Genomic DNA, 19017 nt, shown 5'->3' on the forward strand with positions numbered 1-19017 from the left:
CTCCTCTGGTACGGCACACATCTGCCGGTGCCTGTCTCATGCTGTTGATACCAAAATATCCTCAGAACTCCAGAAAGGAATCCTCACCAGCTACCCCAAGTGCTTGATTTTTAGTAAGGTTTTTGACCCAGTTCCATTGACAGTCTCATAAGCAAACTAGGGAAATACGATCTTGATGAAATTACTGTAAGGTGGGAGCACAACTGGTTGAAGGATTTTACTCAAGGGTAGTTATCAATGGTTTGCTGTCAAAGTGGGAGGAGACATCTAGTGGGGTCCCACAGGGATCAGTCCTGGATCTGGTACTATTTAATATTTTCATTAATGACTTCGATAATGAAGTGAAGAGCATGCTTCTAAAATTTGCAGATGACACCAAGATGGGTGAAGTTGCAAGTATTTTGGAGGACAGGATTACAATTCAAAATGACCTTGGCAAATTGGAGAACTGCTCTGAAATCAACAAGATGAAATTCAATAAAAATAAGTACTACACTTAGGAAGGAAAAATCAAAATCCCATCTATAAAATGGGGATTAAGCGGCTAGGCCGTAGTACTGCTGAAAAGGATCTGGGATTATAGTGGATCACAAATTGAATATGAGTCAACAATTTGATGCAGTTGCAAAAAGGCTAATATCATTCCTGGGTGTATTAACAGGATTGTTGTATATAAGACACAAGAGGTAATTGGCTCACTCTACTCAGCATTGGTGAGGCCTCAGCAGGAGTACTATGTCCATTTCTGGTCACCATGCTTTAGGAAAGTTGTGGACAAATTGGACAGACTCCATGGGAGAGCAACAAAAATCATAAAAGGTTTAGAAAACCTGACCTATGAGGAAAGGTTAACAAATACTGGCCATGTTTAGTCTTGAGAAAAGGAGACTGAATGAGGAGGGACCTGATAACAGTCTTCAAATATGTCAAGGGCTGTTATAAAAAAGGAAGGTGATCATTTGTTTCAATCATTTGATCAGTGTCCACTGAAGGAAGAACATGAAGTAATGGGGTTAATCTGTAGCAAGGGAGATTTAGTTTTGATATTAGGAAAAGCTTTCTAACTATAAGGATAGTTCAATTCTAGAACAGACTTCAAAGGGAGGTTATAGAATCTCCATCACTGGAGATTTTTAAGAACAGGCTGGACAAACACCTTCAGCATTGGTCTAGGTTTACTTGGTCCTGCCTCAGTGCAGGGGGCTGGATGTGATGATTTCTTGAGGTCACTTCCAGCCCTACATTTCTATGATTCTGTGGTTGTGGTGGTGGATTTGCACTAGCTAATACAGACAAATACTTGCTTTCCCAGGGCACATCCACATACCCTCCCTCTACAGCCTGCGTAAGTCCCCCATTAAGGTCCTCAATCTTCTGGCACAGAAAACTGTATGGGGAAGCATAGGTGCTGAGTTCTGCTGGCACCGGTGGGTGCTCAACCCCCCTCTGCCCGTGGCCCTGCCCCGCCCCCATTCCAACCCCTTCCCCAAAGTCTCCGCCCCAACTCTGCCCCCTCCATTCCCCTATTTGACTCCTTCCCCAAATTCCCACCCTGGCTCCTCCTCTTCCCCACCTCCTCCCCTGAGCGCGTCTGTGTTCCTGCTCCTCCCCCTCCATCCCGGAGCTTGTTACGCCATGAAACAGCTGTTTTGCGGCAGCAAGCGCTGGGACATAAGCAGAAGAGCAGGGACGTGGGCGCACTCAGGGGAGGAGGCGGGGGTGAGGAGGGGAGGGGAGCTTGGCTGCCGGTGAGTGCAGAGCACCCACTAATTTTTTCCCCATGGGTGCTCCAGCCCCGTAGCATCCACGGAGTCGGTGCCTATGATGGGAAGCCCTTGTTCCCTCCTTCAACTCCCTCCCCTGGGAGCATGTACTATTACAGAGCTTAAATAACGAGGAGTCCTTGTGGTATCTTAGAGACTAACAAATTTATTTGGGCATAAGCTTTCGTGGGCTAGAACCTAACAATATAGAAGTCAATGGGAGCTGTGCACTTGCATCTTGCATCTGAGAGGCTGACTTAGCCCTTGAATTTGAAAGACACAATAAAAGCAACAGGAAGGCAGCAGAGGAGTTTATCATATACAGATCCAGAAGACTTTAATAAGTAGGCAGACTATTCAATGTGAGTGGCAGAAACACCTTGATTAAGCAAGATATTTTAAAAAAGAAAGAGAAAAAACTAGAAGTTATATCAGTGAATCACTGCATATGTCGTTTAAAACTGCAAGATTAATGAATTAACTGGGCTATTACTGCCATGTAAGGCATTGGAGGTGGCACAATGGGTAGAGAGGGATGATTTTAAAGTTAGCCATGAGTCTGAGAGCTAAAGAATGTTATTTTAAGCTTGCAATAACTGTATGGTGAGGCTGCTGATGTCTGAGATTTTTATGAATTGGAAAAGCGACTGCTCACAATCTCTTCTGGCCATCAGCCTGATACCATATGGAATGCAGATGAAATAAGATTGTTTTTCAGTGGTTTGCACACAATCTCACTTGTAGAAGCAGCTGGCAAAGCCAAGGGTAGAAAACTGGCCAACAGAATAGTAGGTGGTATTACAGCATGACTGGTTAGAAAGAAAAGCTGCTGCTAACTGACAGTGCTACACAACATTGAATATTCCAAATGCACCAGTTACCTGGAGACACAATTAAAATGCTTGGATGACATCTACCATATGAAGTGATTAGTTTAATACTTCTAACAGTAAAACTCCAAAGGTGCTTGTTTATGAACAGTGTCACTAGTAATGTTTGATAGGCATCTTCCAAATGTGAATTTAAAAAAGGATTCCAATAAACTGCCCTTTATGTCGGCAATCAGTGAAATATGGGATAATCCAGAAGTTTAAAATCTTCTACAAGCTGCATTTAATGACAGCTCTAATATCTAAAATGGACTTCACTGAAAGTGACATATTGATTACAAAACAAATGAACCTATTTGATGTAATTAGTCAGTCTACTCAATGGTAGGAGTACTGGACCTTCTGAGAGTTGGAATACACTGAAGATAAAAATATTTCATGAACTATGATTTTTCTGGTTGACAACACACTGAACGCTGCTTTCCCAGATGATGATGGTGAAACTGCACAGCCTCATCTTGAATTAGTCACATTATACCTGCTGTAGATTATAGGAAAGCTTGAGATTGCTTGTGAAGAAGTTAGAGTAGTGTTATCCCTTTGGCCTGAGCAGTTAGCCAATATTCAGGGCGTTGCTAGGTTGTTACCTTCGGAAGGAGAAATTGATGATGCAAGTCAGGTATTTCTATGCAGCAGTCCTGTTTATTTACAGATATTGTACATAAAGTCTGTTTCCCTGAAGGCAGAAACAAACAGGAGGCAGTTTCCTTGTTTACAAATCCAGGTCTGCCTTTCCAACAAGCACTGTGCCCAGAAGAAGCTCTGTATCTCTGCTTTCTCCCAAGGTCATGATCACCCCTGCTTCTCTTGCTTTTTCCTGTCATGCTCACAGAGACACACCGCTGCAACCAGTCAACCCCCTAGTCCCTGCTTTTGCAATCAATCCAAGGGAAACACTAAACTGTGTGAGCCAAAGTTTCTGGTCTGCCTTGCCATGCAGTTTATTGCCTTAGGTGATGCCTTAGGTTCCTTCCAGTCCTACCATTCTGTGATTCTTATTGGTTAATTGCCCATTCCATTTAGCCTGAATGACAGGTAGTTAATTCACCCATAGACTTTAACCAGGTCTGTGATTGCTCAAAGACATGCTTGATGGCAGCCAGTGACACTGCAGCATAACAATAGATTATGGAGACAGATGAAAATTCAGTAAAAGGTATAAAAAAGGAAGAAAACTATACTATATATCTCTCGGTTTACCTACTCAAAGATTAAAAACCCAGTACTGTCAATATCCTGAAATAGAGATTTCTGTGCAAAACACAATTTAAGTGATTTTTTTTGCTTTAATGTTGCTAAATTACAAAATGTGATGGCATCAGCTTCCTCACTTCAGTAGAATCAATTATTTTTGTCAAAAGTGAAGAAAGCTGGTGTTTTGTGCACTGTCATAAATATATACTTTTAAATGTATTCACATAGGTTAAAATTAGGGCTGTTAATTAATCGCAGTTAACTCGCGATTAACTAAAAAAAATCGCGATAAAAAATAATCGCGATCTAAAAAATTAATCGCAATTAATGGCAGTTTTAATCACACTGTTAAACAATAGAATACCAATTGAAATTTATTAAATATTTTGGATATTTTTCTACAGTTTAATATAGTATTCTAATTGAAATCAAAGTGTATATTATTTTTTATTACAAATATTTGCAATGTAAAAATGATAAACAAAAGAAATAATATTTTCACCTCATACAAGTACTGTAGTGCAATCTCTTTGTCATGAAAGTGCAACTTACAAATGTAGATTTTTTTTGTTTGTTACATAACTGCACTCAAAAACAAAATAATGTAAAACCTCAGAGCCTACAAGTCCACTGAGCCCTACTTCTTGTTCAGTCAATCGCTCAAACGAGTTTGTTTACATTTATCGGAGATAATGCTGCCCTCTTCTTATTTACAATGTCACCAGAAATTGAGAACAGGCATTTGCATGGCACTTTTGTAGCCGGCATTGCTAGGGATTTAGATGCCAGATATGGTAAACATTGGTATTCCCTTTCATGCTTCGGCCACCATTCCAGAGGACATTCTTCCATGTTGATGACGCTTGTTTAAAAAAAATGTGTTAATTAACTTTGTGACTGAACTCCTTGGGGGAGAATTGTATGTCCCCTGCTCTGTTTTACCTGCATTCTGCCATATATTTCATGTTATAGCAGTCTTGAATGATGACCCAGCATATGTCTGCTACTCTGAAACCAGCATATGTTTCAGAGTAACAGCCGTGTTACAGGCCATTATCCTCTGATCCCACTGAGGATTACCTAAAGAAACTATACCATCTGCTAAAAAAACTCCCTGACAAAGCACAGGAACAAATCCGTACAGACACATGCCTAGAACCCCGACCAGGGGTATTCTATTTGCTACCCAAGATCCATAAACCTGGATATCCTGGACGCCCCATCATCTCAGGCATTGGCACCCTAACATCAGGCTTGTCTGGTTATGTAGACTCTGTCCTAAGACCCTACGCTACCAGCACTCCCAGCTGACTTCGAGACACCACTGACTTCCTGAGGAAACTACAATCCATCGGTGATCTTCCAGAAAACACCATCCGGGCCACTATGGACGAAGAAGCCCTCTACACCAATATTCCACACAAAGATGGACTACAAGCTATCAGGAACAGTATCCCTGATAATGTCACAGCTAACCTGGTGGCTGAACTTTGTGATTTTGTCCTCACCCACAACTATTTCACATTTGGGGACAATATATACCTTCAAGTCAGCGGCACTGCTATGGGTACCCGCATGGCCCCACAATATGCCAACATTTTTATGGCTGACTTAGAACAACGCTTCCTTAGCTCTCGTCCCCTAACGCCCCTACTCTACTTGCGCTACATTGATGACATCTTCATCATCTGGACCCATGGAAAAGAAGCCCTTGAGGAATTTCACCATGATTTCAATAATTTCCATCCCACCATCAACCTCAGCCTAGATCAATCCACACAAGCGGTCCATTTCCTGGACACTACTGTGCTAATAAGCGATGGTCACATCAATACCACCCTATACCGGAAACCTACTGACCGCTACACTTACCTACATGCCTCCAGCTTCCATCCAGGACACACCACACGATCCATTGTCTACAGCCAAGCTCTAAGATATAACCGCATTTGCTCCAATCCCTCGGATAGAGACAAGCACCTACAAGATCTCTATCAAGCATTCTTAAAACTACAATACCCACCTGCTGAAGTGAAAAAACAGATTGACAGAGCCAGACGAGTACCCAGAAGTCACCTCCTACAAGACAGGCCCAACAAAGAAAATAACAGAACACCACTAGCTGTCACCTTCAGCCCCCAACTAAAACCTCTCCAGCGCATCATCAGAGATCTACAACCTATCCTGAAAGATGATCCTTTACTCTCACAGATCTTGGGAGACAGACCTGTCCTCGCTTACAGACAACCCCCCAACCTAAAGCAAATACTCACCAGCAACCACACATCACTGAACAAAACCACTAACCCAGGAACCTATCCTTGTAACAAACCCCGATGCCAACTCTGTCCACATATCTATTCAAGTGACATCATCATAGGACCTAATCACATCAGCCATACCATCAGGGGCTCGTTCACCTGCACATCTACCAATGTGATCTATGCCATCATGTGCCAGCAATGCCCCTCTACCATGTACATTGGCCAAACCGGACAGTCTCTACGCAAAAGAATTAATGGACACAAATCTGACATCAGGAATCAAAATATTCAAAAACCAGTGGGAGAACACTTTAACCTGTCTGGTCATTCAGTGACAGACCTGCGGGTGGCTATATTACAACAGAAAAACTTCAAAAACAGACTCCAAAGAGAGACTACAGAGCTAGAATTGATATGCAAACTAGACACAATCAACTCCGGTTTGAATAAGGACTGGGAATGGCTGAGCCATTACAAACGTTGACTATCTCCCCTTGTAAGTACTCTCACACTTCTTATCACACTGTCTGTACTCGGCTAGCTTGATTATCACTTCAAAAGTTTTTTTTTTTTTTTCTCTTAATTAATTGGCCTCTCAGAGTTGGTAAGACAACTCCCACCTGTTTATGCTCTCTGTATGTGTGTATATATATCTCCTCATTATATGTTCCATTCTATATGCATCCGAAGAAGTGGGCTGTAGTCCACGAAAGCTTATGCTCTAATAAATTTGTTAGTCTCTAAGGTGCCACAAGTACTCCTGTTCTTCTTTCAGCATATGTTGTTCATTTTAAGAACACTTTCACTGCAGATTTTACAAAACGCAAAGAAGGTACCAATGTGAGATTTCTAAAGATAGTTACAGCACTCGACTCAAGGTTTAAGAATCTGAAGTGCCTTCCAAAATGTGAGAAGGATGAGGTGTAGAGCATGCTTTCAGAAGTCTTAAAAGAGCAGTGCTCCAATGTGGAAACTGCAGAACCCGAACCACCAAAAAAGAAAATCAACCTCCTGTTGGTGGCATCTGACTCAGATAATGAAAATGAACATGTGTCGGTCCACACTGCTTTGGACTGTTATTGAGCAGAACCCGTCATCAGCATGGATGCATGTCCCCCTGGAATGGTGGTTGAAGCATGAAAGGACATATGAATCTTTAGCGCATCTGGCACGTAAATATGTTGTGACGCTGGCTATAACAGTGCCACGAGAACGCATGTTCTCACTTTCAGGTGACGTAAACAAGAAGCAGGCAGCATTATCTCCTGCAAATGTAAACAAAGTTGTTTGTCCAAGCGATTGGCTAAACAAGAAGAAGGACTGAGTGGACTTGCAAGCTCTAAAATTTTACATTGTTTTATTTTTGAATGCAGTTTTTTTTTTTTACATAATTTTACATTTGTAAGTTCAACTTTCATGATAGATTGCACTACAGTACTTGTATTAGGTGAATTGAAAAATACTATTTCTTTTGTTTTTTTACAGTGCAAATACTTGTAATCAAAAATAAATATAAACTGAGCACTGTACATTTTGTATTCTGTGTTGTAATTGAAAGCAATATATTTGAAAATGTAGAAAACATCCCAAAATATTTAAATAAATGGTATTCTATTATTAACAGTGCGATTAAGTGTGATTAATCTTTTTAATCGCTTGACAGCCCTAGTTAAAATGTATTGAGCCCCAAACTTTGACTATGGCCAAGGAGTTCACGGAGCAGCTTGGGGGGCTGTGTGTGTGCATACGAATGGGTGCAATTAACTCATCTTTTCACTTCCCTGGTGCTGGCCTGCTTGTGCACTGAGCTGGCCCCTGAGGGCTGTTATAAATTATGCTAGCTGCCCGTGAGCCCAGGGAGCCAGTATGGCAGCCAGGGATTATTGGGGCTTGCCCTCTATACACTGGCTGCAGGGAGGGGTGAGCAGCAGAGGAGCCATTGTGCAAACTCTGTGCCACCAGATGGTCTTTCTCTGCAAGTGTGATCGTCCCAGGGCTGGCTTCACTGGCTTTAGGTCCACTTTTTGCAAGTGCAGCAGCACAAGCATCCAGAATGCAGCCCAAAATTACTTTATCTTTCCTTTTTGAGTAAAACTTATACTCCTGAGGGAATTCTGCATCAACAAATTAAAAATTCTGTGCCCCAAAAAAAAAAAAAAAAAAATTCTGTGCACAATAGTTTAAAATTCTGCAAATGTTATTTGTCAATAAATAAATGTGACTCCAGCATGGCAGTGGGGAGTACAGGCCACTGACTACATTGAGGTGGGAGATCACCCTGAAGCCACCACCTCCTCCAGTATAGGGACTCAGCAGTGAAGCTGCATCTGACTCTGACACAATGCAAGGGCTGGGCCTGCCCCAGAAACACCCTGGGGCCCTGTCCCTCTGCACCAGGTGCACCAGGCATGGGTGGGCAGGCTCAGCCCAGCAGAATCCAAGTGTGGAGGGGCTTATTGTGGGGGGATCCAGGTGTGGGGTGAGAGGTTTCTGTGTGGGGCAATCTGGGTGTGTGTGGCTCAGTGGGAGATCTGGATGCACAGGAGCTCGTTGGGGGGTTCCGGGTGTAGGGCAATGGGATTCTGCAAGGGAACCATGTGAAGGTGGTTGGGGCTCAGCAGGGGGGATCTGGGTGTTGGGGCTCAGTGGGGAGGTCTGGGTGCAGGGTGAGTGAGGCTTGATGGGGTGGGGATCCAGATGCAGCTGGTTGGGGATCAGTGGGGTGGAGGTCTGGGTGTGGGGGGCTCATCAGAGGGGTCCAGGTGTAGGAGAGTAGGGATTGTCAGGGTGAGGGTTCGATGGGCCTGCTTAATGGGGGAGCCCCAGCTGCTGATGAGGGGAAACTGCATGCCGGGCTCCCGCTTCCCCCCCATGATTCCCCCTATCCCCTTTTCTTCTCCATCCCCCTCCCGTCACTCCCACATTTAGCTCCCCCTACCCTATTCCACCCCCTTCCTTCCCCACTGTCTCTTTCCCTCACCCCCCTCCCCCATTTTCCCCACCCCCTGTGACGTTATTGACATGAACTGTGACCGTATAGATGATTGTTGCAACCAAGGTCCTATAGTTGCACCAAATCTTGTACAAAGAAGGTCAAGTAAGGTGTCTATGAAAAGGTTGTAATTTGCTGCTTATGATTATGCTGTCTTTATGTGTGTATCATTTTTGTATGTGAAGTTATGAATACGGACTATGTACTTGTATCTCAATGTGTTTGATTCTAAATACCATTAATGAAACTTTTGGTCAGCTTCTTGAGAAAGAATTCTTCAGATTAAGTGCCCAATCAAGAAACACTTAACTGACAATGGACCTTAGGAGACTCTAATCCACATATGAGGAGCCTTCCTGGGAACGTTCAAGGTAGCATGTGAGCAATGGCTGCTCTACCTGTAAAGAACTGAGTCATGCAGGGACATGTGACTCCAAACTCCATCTTGCTGCTGTGATTTTCCACAGTAAGAACAAAGGGGTGTCCTTCCACATGGCAGAGGATATAAAAAGCCGTGGAAATCCCTCCATTTTGTCTTCAATCCTGCTTCTTACCTCTGGAGGAACTTTGCTACAAACTGAAGCTCTGAACAATGGACTGAATGACCCATCCAAGCTGTGGATGTACTCCAGAGACTTGACTTAAGTCAGCAATTTATTCCATCACTGCTACAAGCCTGAACCAAGAACTTTGCCATTACTGTATATAATTGATTCCTTCAACCAATTTTAACTCTCATCTATATTTCTTTCTTTTTAAGAATAAACCTTTAGATTTTAGATTCTAAAGGACTGGCAACAGCATGATTTGTGGGTAAGATCTAACTGGTATATTGACCTGGGTCTGGGGCTTGGTCCTTTGGGATCGGGAGAACCTTTTTTCTTTTACTGGGGCATTGATTTTCATAACCATTCATCCCCATAAGGAGTGGTGCTGGTGGTGATACAAGGGAATTGGAGTATTTGAGGGAATTGCTTGTATGACTTCTGCTTAGCCAGTGGGGTGAAACCGAAGTCCTCTCTGTTTGGCTGGTTTGATGTGCCTTAGTAATAAAGGAACCCCAGCCTTGGTGTGACTGCCCTGCTCTAAGCAGTTTGTCCTGAATCGATACTCTCAGTAGTGTCCCGCCAGAGGCCGCTTTGTTACAGTGGTGGAGTCATGCTAGGATCCACAGAACCAAGTCAATTAAGCTTCGGATCAGAACCCCATGCTATCCAAATTTGAATTTTGGGATTGAGAGTTTTGTTGGGTTAAAGATCAGTGACCATGAGCCAGAAAGCAGCAGCAGAAGCAATGAAACTGCAAGCCCTGAGAGACAGCCTGCAATTTGAATGTAATCAAAAACTGGCAGAAATTCGAATGAGAGAGAAGCAAGCCTTGGCCCAGCTGGAAAAAGAAGCTGCTGAAAGACAGAAGGAAGCTGCGGAAAGAGAGGAAAGGGCTCGTATGGGGTGTATGGAACTGCTGGCTGCTCAGGAGAAGGTTTGCCAAATGCAACAAGAAACTGCCAGACTTAGGCTCCAAATCAAAAAAGCAATGGAATAACAGCAAAAACTTTATCATCTTGAAAGTCCGGTTTATAACAATGTTGGTATGTTGTAATACTCTGAGCCGTTTTCTGTGTTCAGCCCATTATGCTATGACCAGGGGGAGGGGAGACGCTAACCTGGTGGGAAATAGCTGTTTGTCTGTGCAAAAAAGCAGTTTGTCTGTGAATGTTTCTGAATGTCTGTCTAATGACTCAAAAGTAAATCTGAAATTAGATCAAGCCTAAAAAGAACTCATTGGTCAGGAAAATGTTTCTCAGGAGCAGATTAAAGTGGATGGTCAGGTTAAAGCCCTAATTGAGGAAGAAAAGGGTAGATTTTTGATGGGTGATGAATTGTTGGCTATTACAGCTTGTAAAAGTAAACCTGAAAAAGGTGACTGTGATTTGCTGGAAGTAGCTCAGTGTAGTGTGGAGAACAGCAGTTTATCTGGTAAGGAAGCTGCCGCACTCTCTCAGTATTTGTCTGTAACCAGCCCTGTGTGCTGGGACAAGGGAGAGGAGGACAAGAAAATGTTGGAAGAGCCTAGGCAGCCTTGTAAGCTAATGGCTTTGTCTAATCAGTAGTTTGGGAAGGCAAGGTTAATGGAAGATGAGTGTCCTTCTACCTTACCTGTTGTCTATGTGGAGAATGGTGACATTGAAGGAAATGTGCTTCTGTCTGTTGGGGGTATTGACTTGCCTATGGAGGAAGCTACCCCAATCTCCAAGCAGTTGTCTGTGAACAGCCCTGTGTGCTGAGACAAGGGAAATGAGATCCCAAGTGGTGTGTTTGTTAAAGGGGAATGTTTCTCCAGCTCTTCTGGACAGAAAGTGCTTCTCAGTTTATGCCACTTGACAATTTATAAATAATTATCAGTGGTCCCAGAGTTGGTTCTGGATACAGCTAAAGCCCAGAAAGGGAATGGTCCTAAGTTTGTGTCTGCTAGGGAGAATGGCACTGTGACTAGGTTGCATTCAGTTAGTGTTCTAGCAAAATCCCAGAGACCAGACAATTCTGGTGTTTGTATTTTGCCTGTTGCTAATGTGTGGCTGGGAAAGGGTGTAGCAACTCTGTCTGATCAGGGGGATACCCTAGCTGGGGCACAAGGAAAGCATAAAGGTGATTTGATTGTGTTGCCCACTGACAGTGTTGAAACTTGTAACAAGGAGGAAATGATTCCTAAACCTATTGAGCCTGACAACTTGCAGGTTGCCAGTGACTGAGGAAGTTGCAGAGGGAAAGAAAGTACCTCTTACCTTTTGTCTAGTGAGTCTATGAGCTTGCCTGAAAGGAGATTGTGTAAAAATTATCCTGATGGGCCAGAAATGATTCTGAATGTAAGTGAGACCCAGAAAGAGGCTGTTGTTGCTCAGGAAAATGTTTCTTTAGAGCAAGCCCTAGGTAAGAGGGTAAGGGCAGAATTTCTGTGAGAGGTGAATTGTTGCTTAGAGAAGCTCCTAGGGAAAGGAATCCTCATGGTAATCTGTGCAAGCAATTTGCTGTAACCGAAGGGTGTGGAAGTGATTTGATCAAGGAAGTTTCAGTTCCTAACAGCCAGAAATATTCTGTTGTGAATGGATCTACTGACTTTCCTTTTGAAAAATCCAGTGTGGATCGCTTAGAGAAGGTCTCAGATAGGGTGACCAGACAGCAAGTGTGAAAAATCGAGACGGGGGTGGAGGGGTAATAGGAGCTTATATAAGAAAAAGCCCCCAAAATCGGAACTGTCCCTATAAAAGTGGGACATCTGGTCACCCTAGTCTCAGATAAAATGAAAATTGTCAGGGAATTTGAACAACCCTATGACCAAGTGGCTGTGTATGGCCAGTTTGTTGGGAAGACAATGGTGTTGGGACAGGAATGTCTCCATGCTGATTCTTTAAGTGAGCAGTCTGTGCTTCAGGGTCTGAGGACAGTTTTGGTTACTGGTGTTTCAGAGCAGAACAGTTTTATAGCTGAATACTTAAAGATGCAGGGGAGAGCAAGCGAACTCTCACCCTCAGACTCTTTGGATTTGTGTGGTATCTCTGGCCTATTTTGTGTAGAGTTATGGTTTATTTGCTGATTTGGTGCACAGGATATATTAATACACAAAACTCTGCTTCGTCTTTGCAATACTAAAATCAAGTCTCTTCACTCCAATGTACAGTTTTTATAATGAAATCAGTTATTGTACATAAAAAATTACGTATTCTAGAATGGTTATTTCACAGCCACCTATTGTAATTTTATTAAGATGATGTTAAAAAAAATAGTGAACAGAGTTTGAGCATAGAAGTTTCTGGTTAAAGCTACACCAAAAATGAAATCCCAATGGTGCCTATGTGGACGGGTTTCACTGTATTTCCAATGGTTATATATTATCTTTCACTCAGAATATGAATCATTAGGGGCATTACATGCTTTATTCTTTGGACTTAGTTTTGATATAATTAATAGCCTCTTTTCTTTTGTTTCTTCCCCTCTCTAGTCACACCCAGCTTGTCAGGGCCCTGACTTCACTTGGCATCTCTTTAACATCAATGGACACAGCCCACTAATTCAGCACTTCCTCCAGAGCTATAATGTTGAACCACAGTCTGGACAAGACATCTTGATTCACAGGAGGGAGATCTGCAAGCCTATACCATATCCTTATGATCAACTCAGAGAAATTAGAGATGGAAAAATCTTGTTAGGTCACATTCTATCCATTCCCCAAGAGAGCAGGATTATTTCTTACAGCATATTATTGAATTTTTTCTGGGTTCAGTAGTAAATATCTCAAGCTTTAGGGCTTTCCCCCCTTCCATTGAGTAACTATTCCACAAGCTAACAAACCTCATACTTTGTGTTTCCTGAAAGCCAGCCTGAATTAATCACCACTCATTTTCATCCAATTATTTCTAGTTCTATCTTCTGACCATCTCACACAATTGTCTCCCTCTTTGTGTTTGTGCCCTTCATATTATCGTAGATCAGACTGACATCCCTTTCCTATACCCCTAGACATTGCTTAGCCAAGTTATACATATTTAGTTATTTTAAGCTCTCTTCATAAACCAGCCGTAGCCCCTTTATCATGTTTATAACGCCCTCTTCTACGCTTCAATGAGGAAAACAGAGAAAGGTCAGAGTCTGCTTATTCTCCTTCCCCAGTTGGTGGATTGCTGGTTTAGTCTGTGTGGCTGCAGAACTTTGTTCAGTTTCAGGACCAGATCTTAAGTTGATTATGGCTTCAAACTGCCAGACACCAGATTGAGGAAGAGGTAGTATAAGAACACATTTATAGATTGGATCCACACCAGCTGGCCGATGTATAACCATACTGGTGGTAACCTTCAAGGGGATTGCTTTGCATTGAACGGAATCAGAGTGACAGGCTCTCACTAACAGAATAGGAAGGTTAAGAAAACAAATGTGGGAGGGAGAACCTGAATAAAATGGGAGATAAAATGCTGTCTAAAATTAGATTGGGGTTAAAATGCAAATATTTTTCTACTGGGAGTTTGAGTGCTCATAAAAATTAAGGGAGCAATGCCAGGAGGGAGTGTGACAGATTTACGTTACCAATCTGCCTGGGGCCACAGTTGATCAGGCTGGGGCCACAGGATCTTTTTGGGGAGGAGATGACGAGGCACACCAAGTGTATAAATTTTAAAGCTTTATTGATAAAATAATAAAATAACAGCAGAGAGTGCTGGGAATGCTCCCATGTCACTCAGGGGAAGAAAGAAAGCGTTAATGCCCCAAACCCTAACCCACCTTCATACTCACACACACACGACCCAGACTGGCCAAGTCTGGGTGTAACGTCAGAAGAAGAGTGTGGGGGAAGGTGGACGGGAGTGCTATCCTGGGCCCAGGCTGTCCAAGGATCTGCTGTGCTCTCCAAGTTGCTTTAGCTCTCAGGAGGGTTTTTAAGTCCTGGGCTCCTTGGGGTGGGGGTTTTTGTTCAGGGCCCTCTGTTCCTGGTGCTCTTTGTACCAGTCCAAACAGGCTTGCTATGGCCTCCCTGGTTTCCCGGCTCCGGAGACTGTTTTCCCTTCTGTTGGCCTTTGCTGTTGTCATTTAATTCACTCTCACTGTTCTCGCTGTTATCTCTGCAGCTCTGTGTTTCAACTTAGTTCTTCTCTTCTCACGGCTGGTTGGGGGTTGGACTTCGCCCCTTCTGTCTTGGCAGGTAGCAGCTGGCATTGGGCTGGAGTTAGCTTATCTTCGGACTGAACTTGCTAGCTGCAGTGTTGAATTAACCCATTCTCTGCTTTCTTCTTTCTCTCCCCCCCTCGGCCTCTCGTACCTGCAAAGGAAACTTCCACTCACACACCTTTGACCCTCCCCAAAATGCTTTGTGATGCTACCAACAGCGTTAGCAATATACAATGCTGATCTGCCTTTCCAAGGGACTCCCTGAGGGAGGGGGCCTTGGGATGTGACAGGAGGCTCAGCCTTTACCACCCTTGCTCCTTTGATCCTAACCATGAAGATCCCCTGCTATTCTAATCCTAACTTCCCTGTCATAAAGCTCTGCCAGTATGCCCCAATCCTGACCGTAAATGTCCTGTGCTATTCCAGTCCTGAGCCCCCCATCCCCTGCCTGCTACAGCTCTACTAATTCATCTCAGTCCTAACTTATGCATCCCCTATTGTTCCTCTCATATGTCCTTTAGCAAAGAAAAAACAAACCAGACAATATTTTTTTCTTTTACGTTTCAAACTACGGAGTCCACCCCAACCTATGCAGATGTGATCCGACAAGGTATTAATCATATTCACCATCTGGACAATGCCTTCAAAACAGTGCACCAGAGACACTGCAGAGAAATGAAGGATTTTGACCAGCACCAGTGGAAGGAGAAGCAAGAATTCCTCAGGTACAAAAATGAGTGTAGTTTCATTCTAGCATATTCTGTGATTATCTGAACCCAACTGGTGATTTCCTTATCTGCCACAGGCGAAACCTGTTAGCTAACGTTGATTCCAGAGGTGTTTCGGGGCATGAGGAAATATGGGGATGGCTTTGTGCAGCTAGTTATTCCAGGGGGCTACAGAGATGCAATGTAGTGTTTTTCTGATGTTGCTTTAGGTGGAATCTGTGAGCTAATGCTCATCCAAAGGAGTTTGAGAATATAGTTTGTTTTGGAAGGGTGATCATGAATTTTGGTGAGGGTAACAGGGTGATTAAGAGAGTGAGTTTGGAGGGTGTGTGGAATGCAGAGCTTTAAATGTTTATGAATTTGGGGATACAGGGGTTAGCTAATGTCAATTCCAAAGTGGTGAAGAAATCCACTCCTAAACTTTCTTTGATTGCTCTAGGTGATTTAAGAAATCTTTTCTATCCTTAATACTTAAATATCTTTGAACAGTTTATATTGCTTTTCTTTCTCTCTCTCCCCCCGGCCTCCCCACTCCACAGAAAAGAGAAGCAATTGCTGTCAGAGAAAAGAGAGATGAAGAAGCTGAACCAATTGTTGACCCCTCGCCTGGATGTACTCTTCAGTTCTGACAAGACTTCAAGTCTGTCACAGAAGTGTCTTCATCCAGAAACAGCCATAAGTCAAACAGCACCCTGAGCAACCCAGAATTCATGATTCCCCCCAACATAAATTGACATAAATGTCCATTCAGACCTTCATATGCATCTTAACGGTATATTTTGGTCAGCCTATCCCAAAGCTTTCTCCACCAATTAGGAACAGACAAACCTGAAAAAATGTGAAGATTCAGTTCACAGAAGTACTCTGAGTTTAAAAGTTTGACTGATTTCTCACCTCATTGATCTGTAAAACTGGGCTGGAAAAATCTCACAAGTAATATATGAGAATGAAAAGTCACCTGAATATTTTTTTAAATAGTTTCATAGTTTGGTTCTTTGGCAAAGATTTGAGTTGTTCTGTGTTTTATCTGAACTGGCTTGGTCCCAAGCTGAAAGGCAGTGTAGTTCAGACTCAGTGCATCCCCTTGCCAACGATATGTAGTAGTGGAACTGTGCTGGCCAGCTGCAGACCCTCCCAGACAGGAGGAAAGTTGCGGGAGGCTCTCTGTGCTGGTGAAACCTGCAATGAATCCAGCCCTGTGTCTCAGTTTTCCATTGTATAAAATAGGAATATTTTATCTACTGCACATGGGTGGTGTGAAGCTTAGTTAAGGATAGTATAGCACTTTGAAGATGTAAATGTTGATACACAGAACTTAAACTTATCATTTTAGCAGCACTTTGGGATGAGTGGTAGCCTTTCCAGCTTGGTCCACTCATCTGCCTCCTGGAAGAGCCTGTCTATAAACAGGAAAACAGGCCAAGTTTTTTTTAAAATAGGAGTCTAAAGCTAGGCCTTGTCTACACAGAAAAATACCAGTTTTACTGGTAAAAATTAGCTATTCCAAAATACAGTAATTCCCCCACATGGACACACTATTCCAGAATAAAAGTGAGCTATGTGAGCAAAATAGTTATTTCAAAATAAAGTCACTTTTATTCTGGAAGTGTCCATATGGGGAATAGCTTCTTCCACAAAAGCTCTGTGTATAGCCAAAGCCTTAGGCTCCTAAACCCACATTTGGGTACCTAAATACATGGCTTGATTTTCAAAAGTGCTGAGCATCCACACACTCCCACTGAGGAAGATGATCACAATTTGCCTTTCCATGTTTCATTTTCTCACATGGCAAATATTAGAAATGCCTACATGCACTCCTACACCCTCGGGGACTGATGGTGGTATTTTCAAAAGTACCTTAAAAGTCATTGGGATTTGTGCTCTTTCTACTCATCTGGAACTTAGGCTATTGCTAGTTTTAAAAAGAGCAAATATAATAATTAAGCATCAAGAATGGTTTTCTTGAGGTCCTGGTTAATGGTTACAAGCAAAACAAAAGCATTTGGGGTTAGCACAGAGGAGTCCACAAGCCACAAAGAAATAAACCTAATTGCATCTTCCTAGACATTTCCTGATCTACTTCCATATATGGAACAGAGGGTCCTGTGGCACCTTTGAGACTAACAGAAGTATTGGGAGCATAAGCTTTCGTGGGAAAGAACCTCACTTCTGAAGTGAGGTTCTTTCCCACGAAAGCTTATGCTCCCAATACTTCTGTTAGTCTCAAAAGTGCCACAAGACCCTCTGTTGCTTTTTATAGATTCAGACTAACAGGGCTACCCCTCTGATACTTGATTCCATATATGGGATTTTCAATAAGTAGTTTCTAGGTATGATCTGATGATTTTTCATACCTGGCTTAACGCTTTTTACAGCATAGTTTCAGCTCTGTCCCCTCTCTCTGGAGAGCAACGACAGACAAAGGGAATTTTTTTCCCCAATTTTAAAAAGTTCTAGCCCTCCCATTGGCTCTTCTGGTCACATGCCCATTCCCTTCCTTTTACCTATGGGCTTTTTAAACCCTTTACAGGTAAAGCAAGTAAAGAACAGCTACTAACAGGGATTTTGTAACTAATTGGCTGGCTGGGTGTTCATAAAAGGGAGCTATCCCCCCTCTTTCATTTATCACACCTGTAGTGGTAGGGATATATTTTATGGAATTATAGTGAACCAATATTAACTGCAGTCTTGAAGCTGAACTTGAACAAGTAATTTCTGTTCATTTATCCAGTCAGGTAAGAGTACAATGTTTGTAACTGCTTTGACAGTATGAAGAGGCAGGATGAGCTGATGGATCACACATGTGACTACATCAGACACTGCCTTTTGTGACCTTATACAAGTTACTGTTGTCAGATGCTACCAGTGAGGTGCTCTGCTTTCTCCTATGTTGATATCACTCGGCTGCGTGCGTGTGATCCCTCTGTGTGCTGCCCCAGCTCTGCGCAGATAGCTGACACGGCAGACCCAAAGAAAACCCCCAATAACCACAGAGTCTAGTAAGATGCAAAGTCATGTCGACTATGTTCATTGCAAACTTGGACACAATTGCAGTTCCCTGTAGGTTTCTTAGCCTAATTCAGGGCATACTACGAGAAAGTGCCTCTTGGCAAGGACCTGGCTCAGTGGCGGGACTTTCCACTGCCCCCATGGTCGGACAAAGATATCTACTCAGGGATGCATTCTTATACACAGATACAAACAAGTTACACATCACTCCTGACTTATTGAGGTGCAACCCCTCTACGCAGCAAGGTACAACCCCTCTACGTAGTAAGGTGCCGCCTCTCACCTTGTACATGTTTGTTCGAACAAAACAACACTATCCATCATATTACCCTTTTGGCCCTGTCATTGGGATGGGTCAGCCTGTTCCTTGTTGTGTGTGGAATGTACAAGTATGCAAATGTTCTGATATCTGGTGTCCAGTACCTTTTAGGTATGTCTCTTTTTGCAGCATCAGCCCTTTCCTTGCCAGCTTCTGTGAGCAGGGCCTGCCTCTGGCTCACAGCCTAACTTTGCTTTATGT

General features: G+C 43.0%; 1 protein-coding gene across 1 annotated transcript in view; it reads left to right on the forward strand.

Moving 5' to 3' along the window:
• FAM227A (family with sequence similarity 227 member A) overlaps positions 1-16445 on the forward strand; it is a 47305-nt gene extending 30860 nt beyond the window's left edge. The window contains exons 14-16 of the mRNA XM_054031512.1: positions 13103-13260; positions 15333-15485; positions 16028-16445. Of these exons, the coding sequence (XP_053887487.1) occupies positions 13103-13260; positions 15333-15485; positions 16028-16184 (468 nt within the window). The 3' untranslated portion in view covers positions 16185-16445. The remainder of the gene's footprint in view (positions 1-13102; positions 13261-15332; positions 15486-16027) is intronic.
• Positions 16446-19017: the final 2572 nt, after the last annotated feature.

This window comes from Malaclemys terrapin, chromosome 1, assembly GCF_027887155.1.
Source record: "Malaclemys terrapin pileata isolate rMalTer1 chromosome 1, rMalTer1.hap1, whole genome shotgun sequence".
NCBI lineage: Eukaryota > Metazoa > Chordata > Testudines > Emydidae > Malaclemys > Malaclemys terrapin.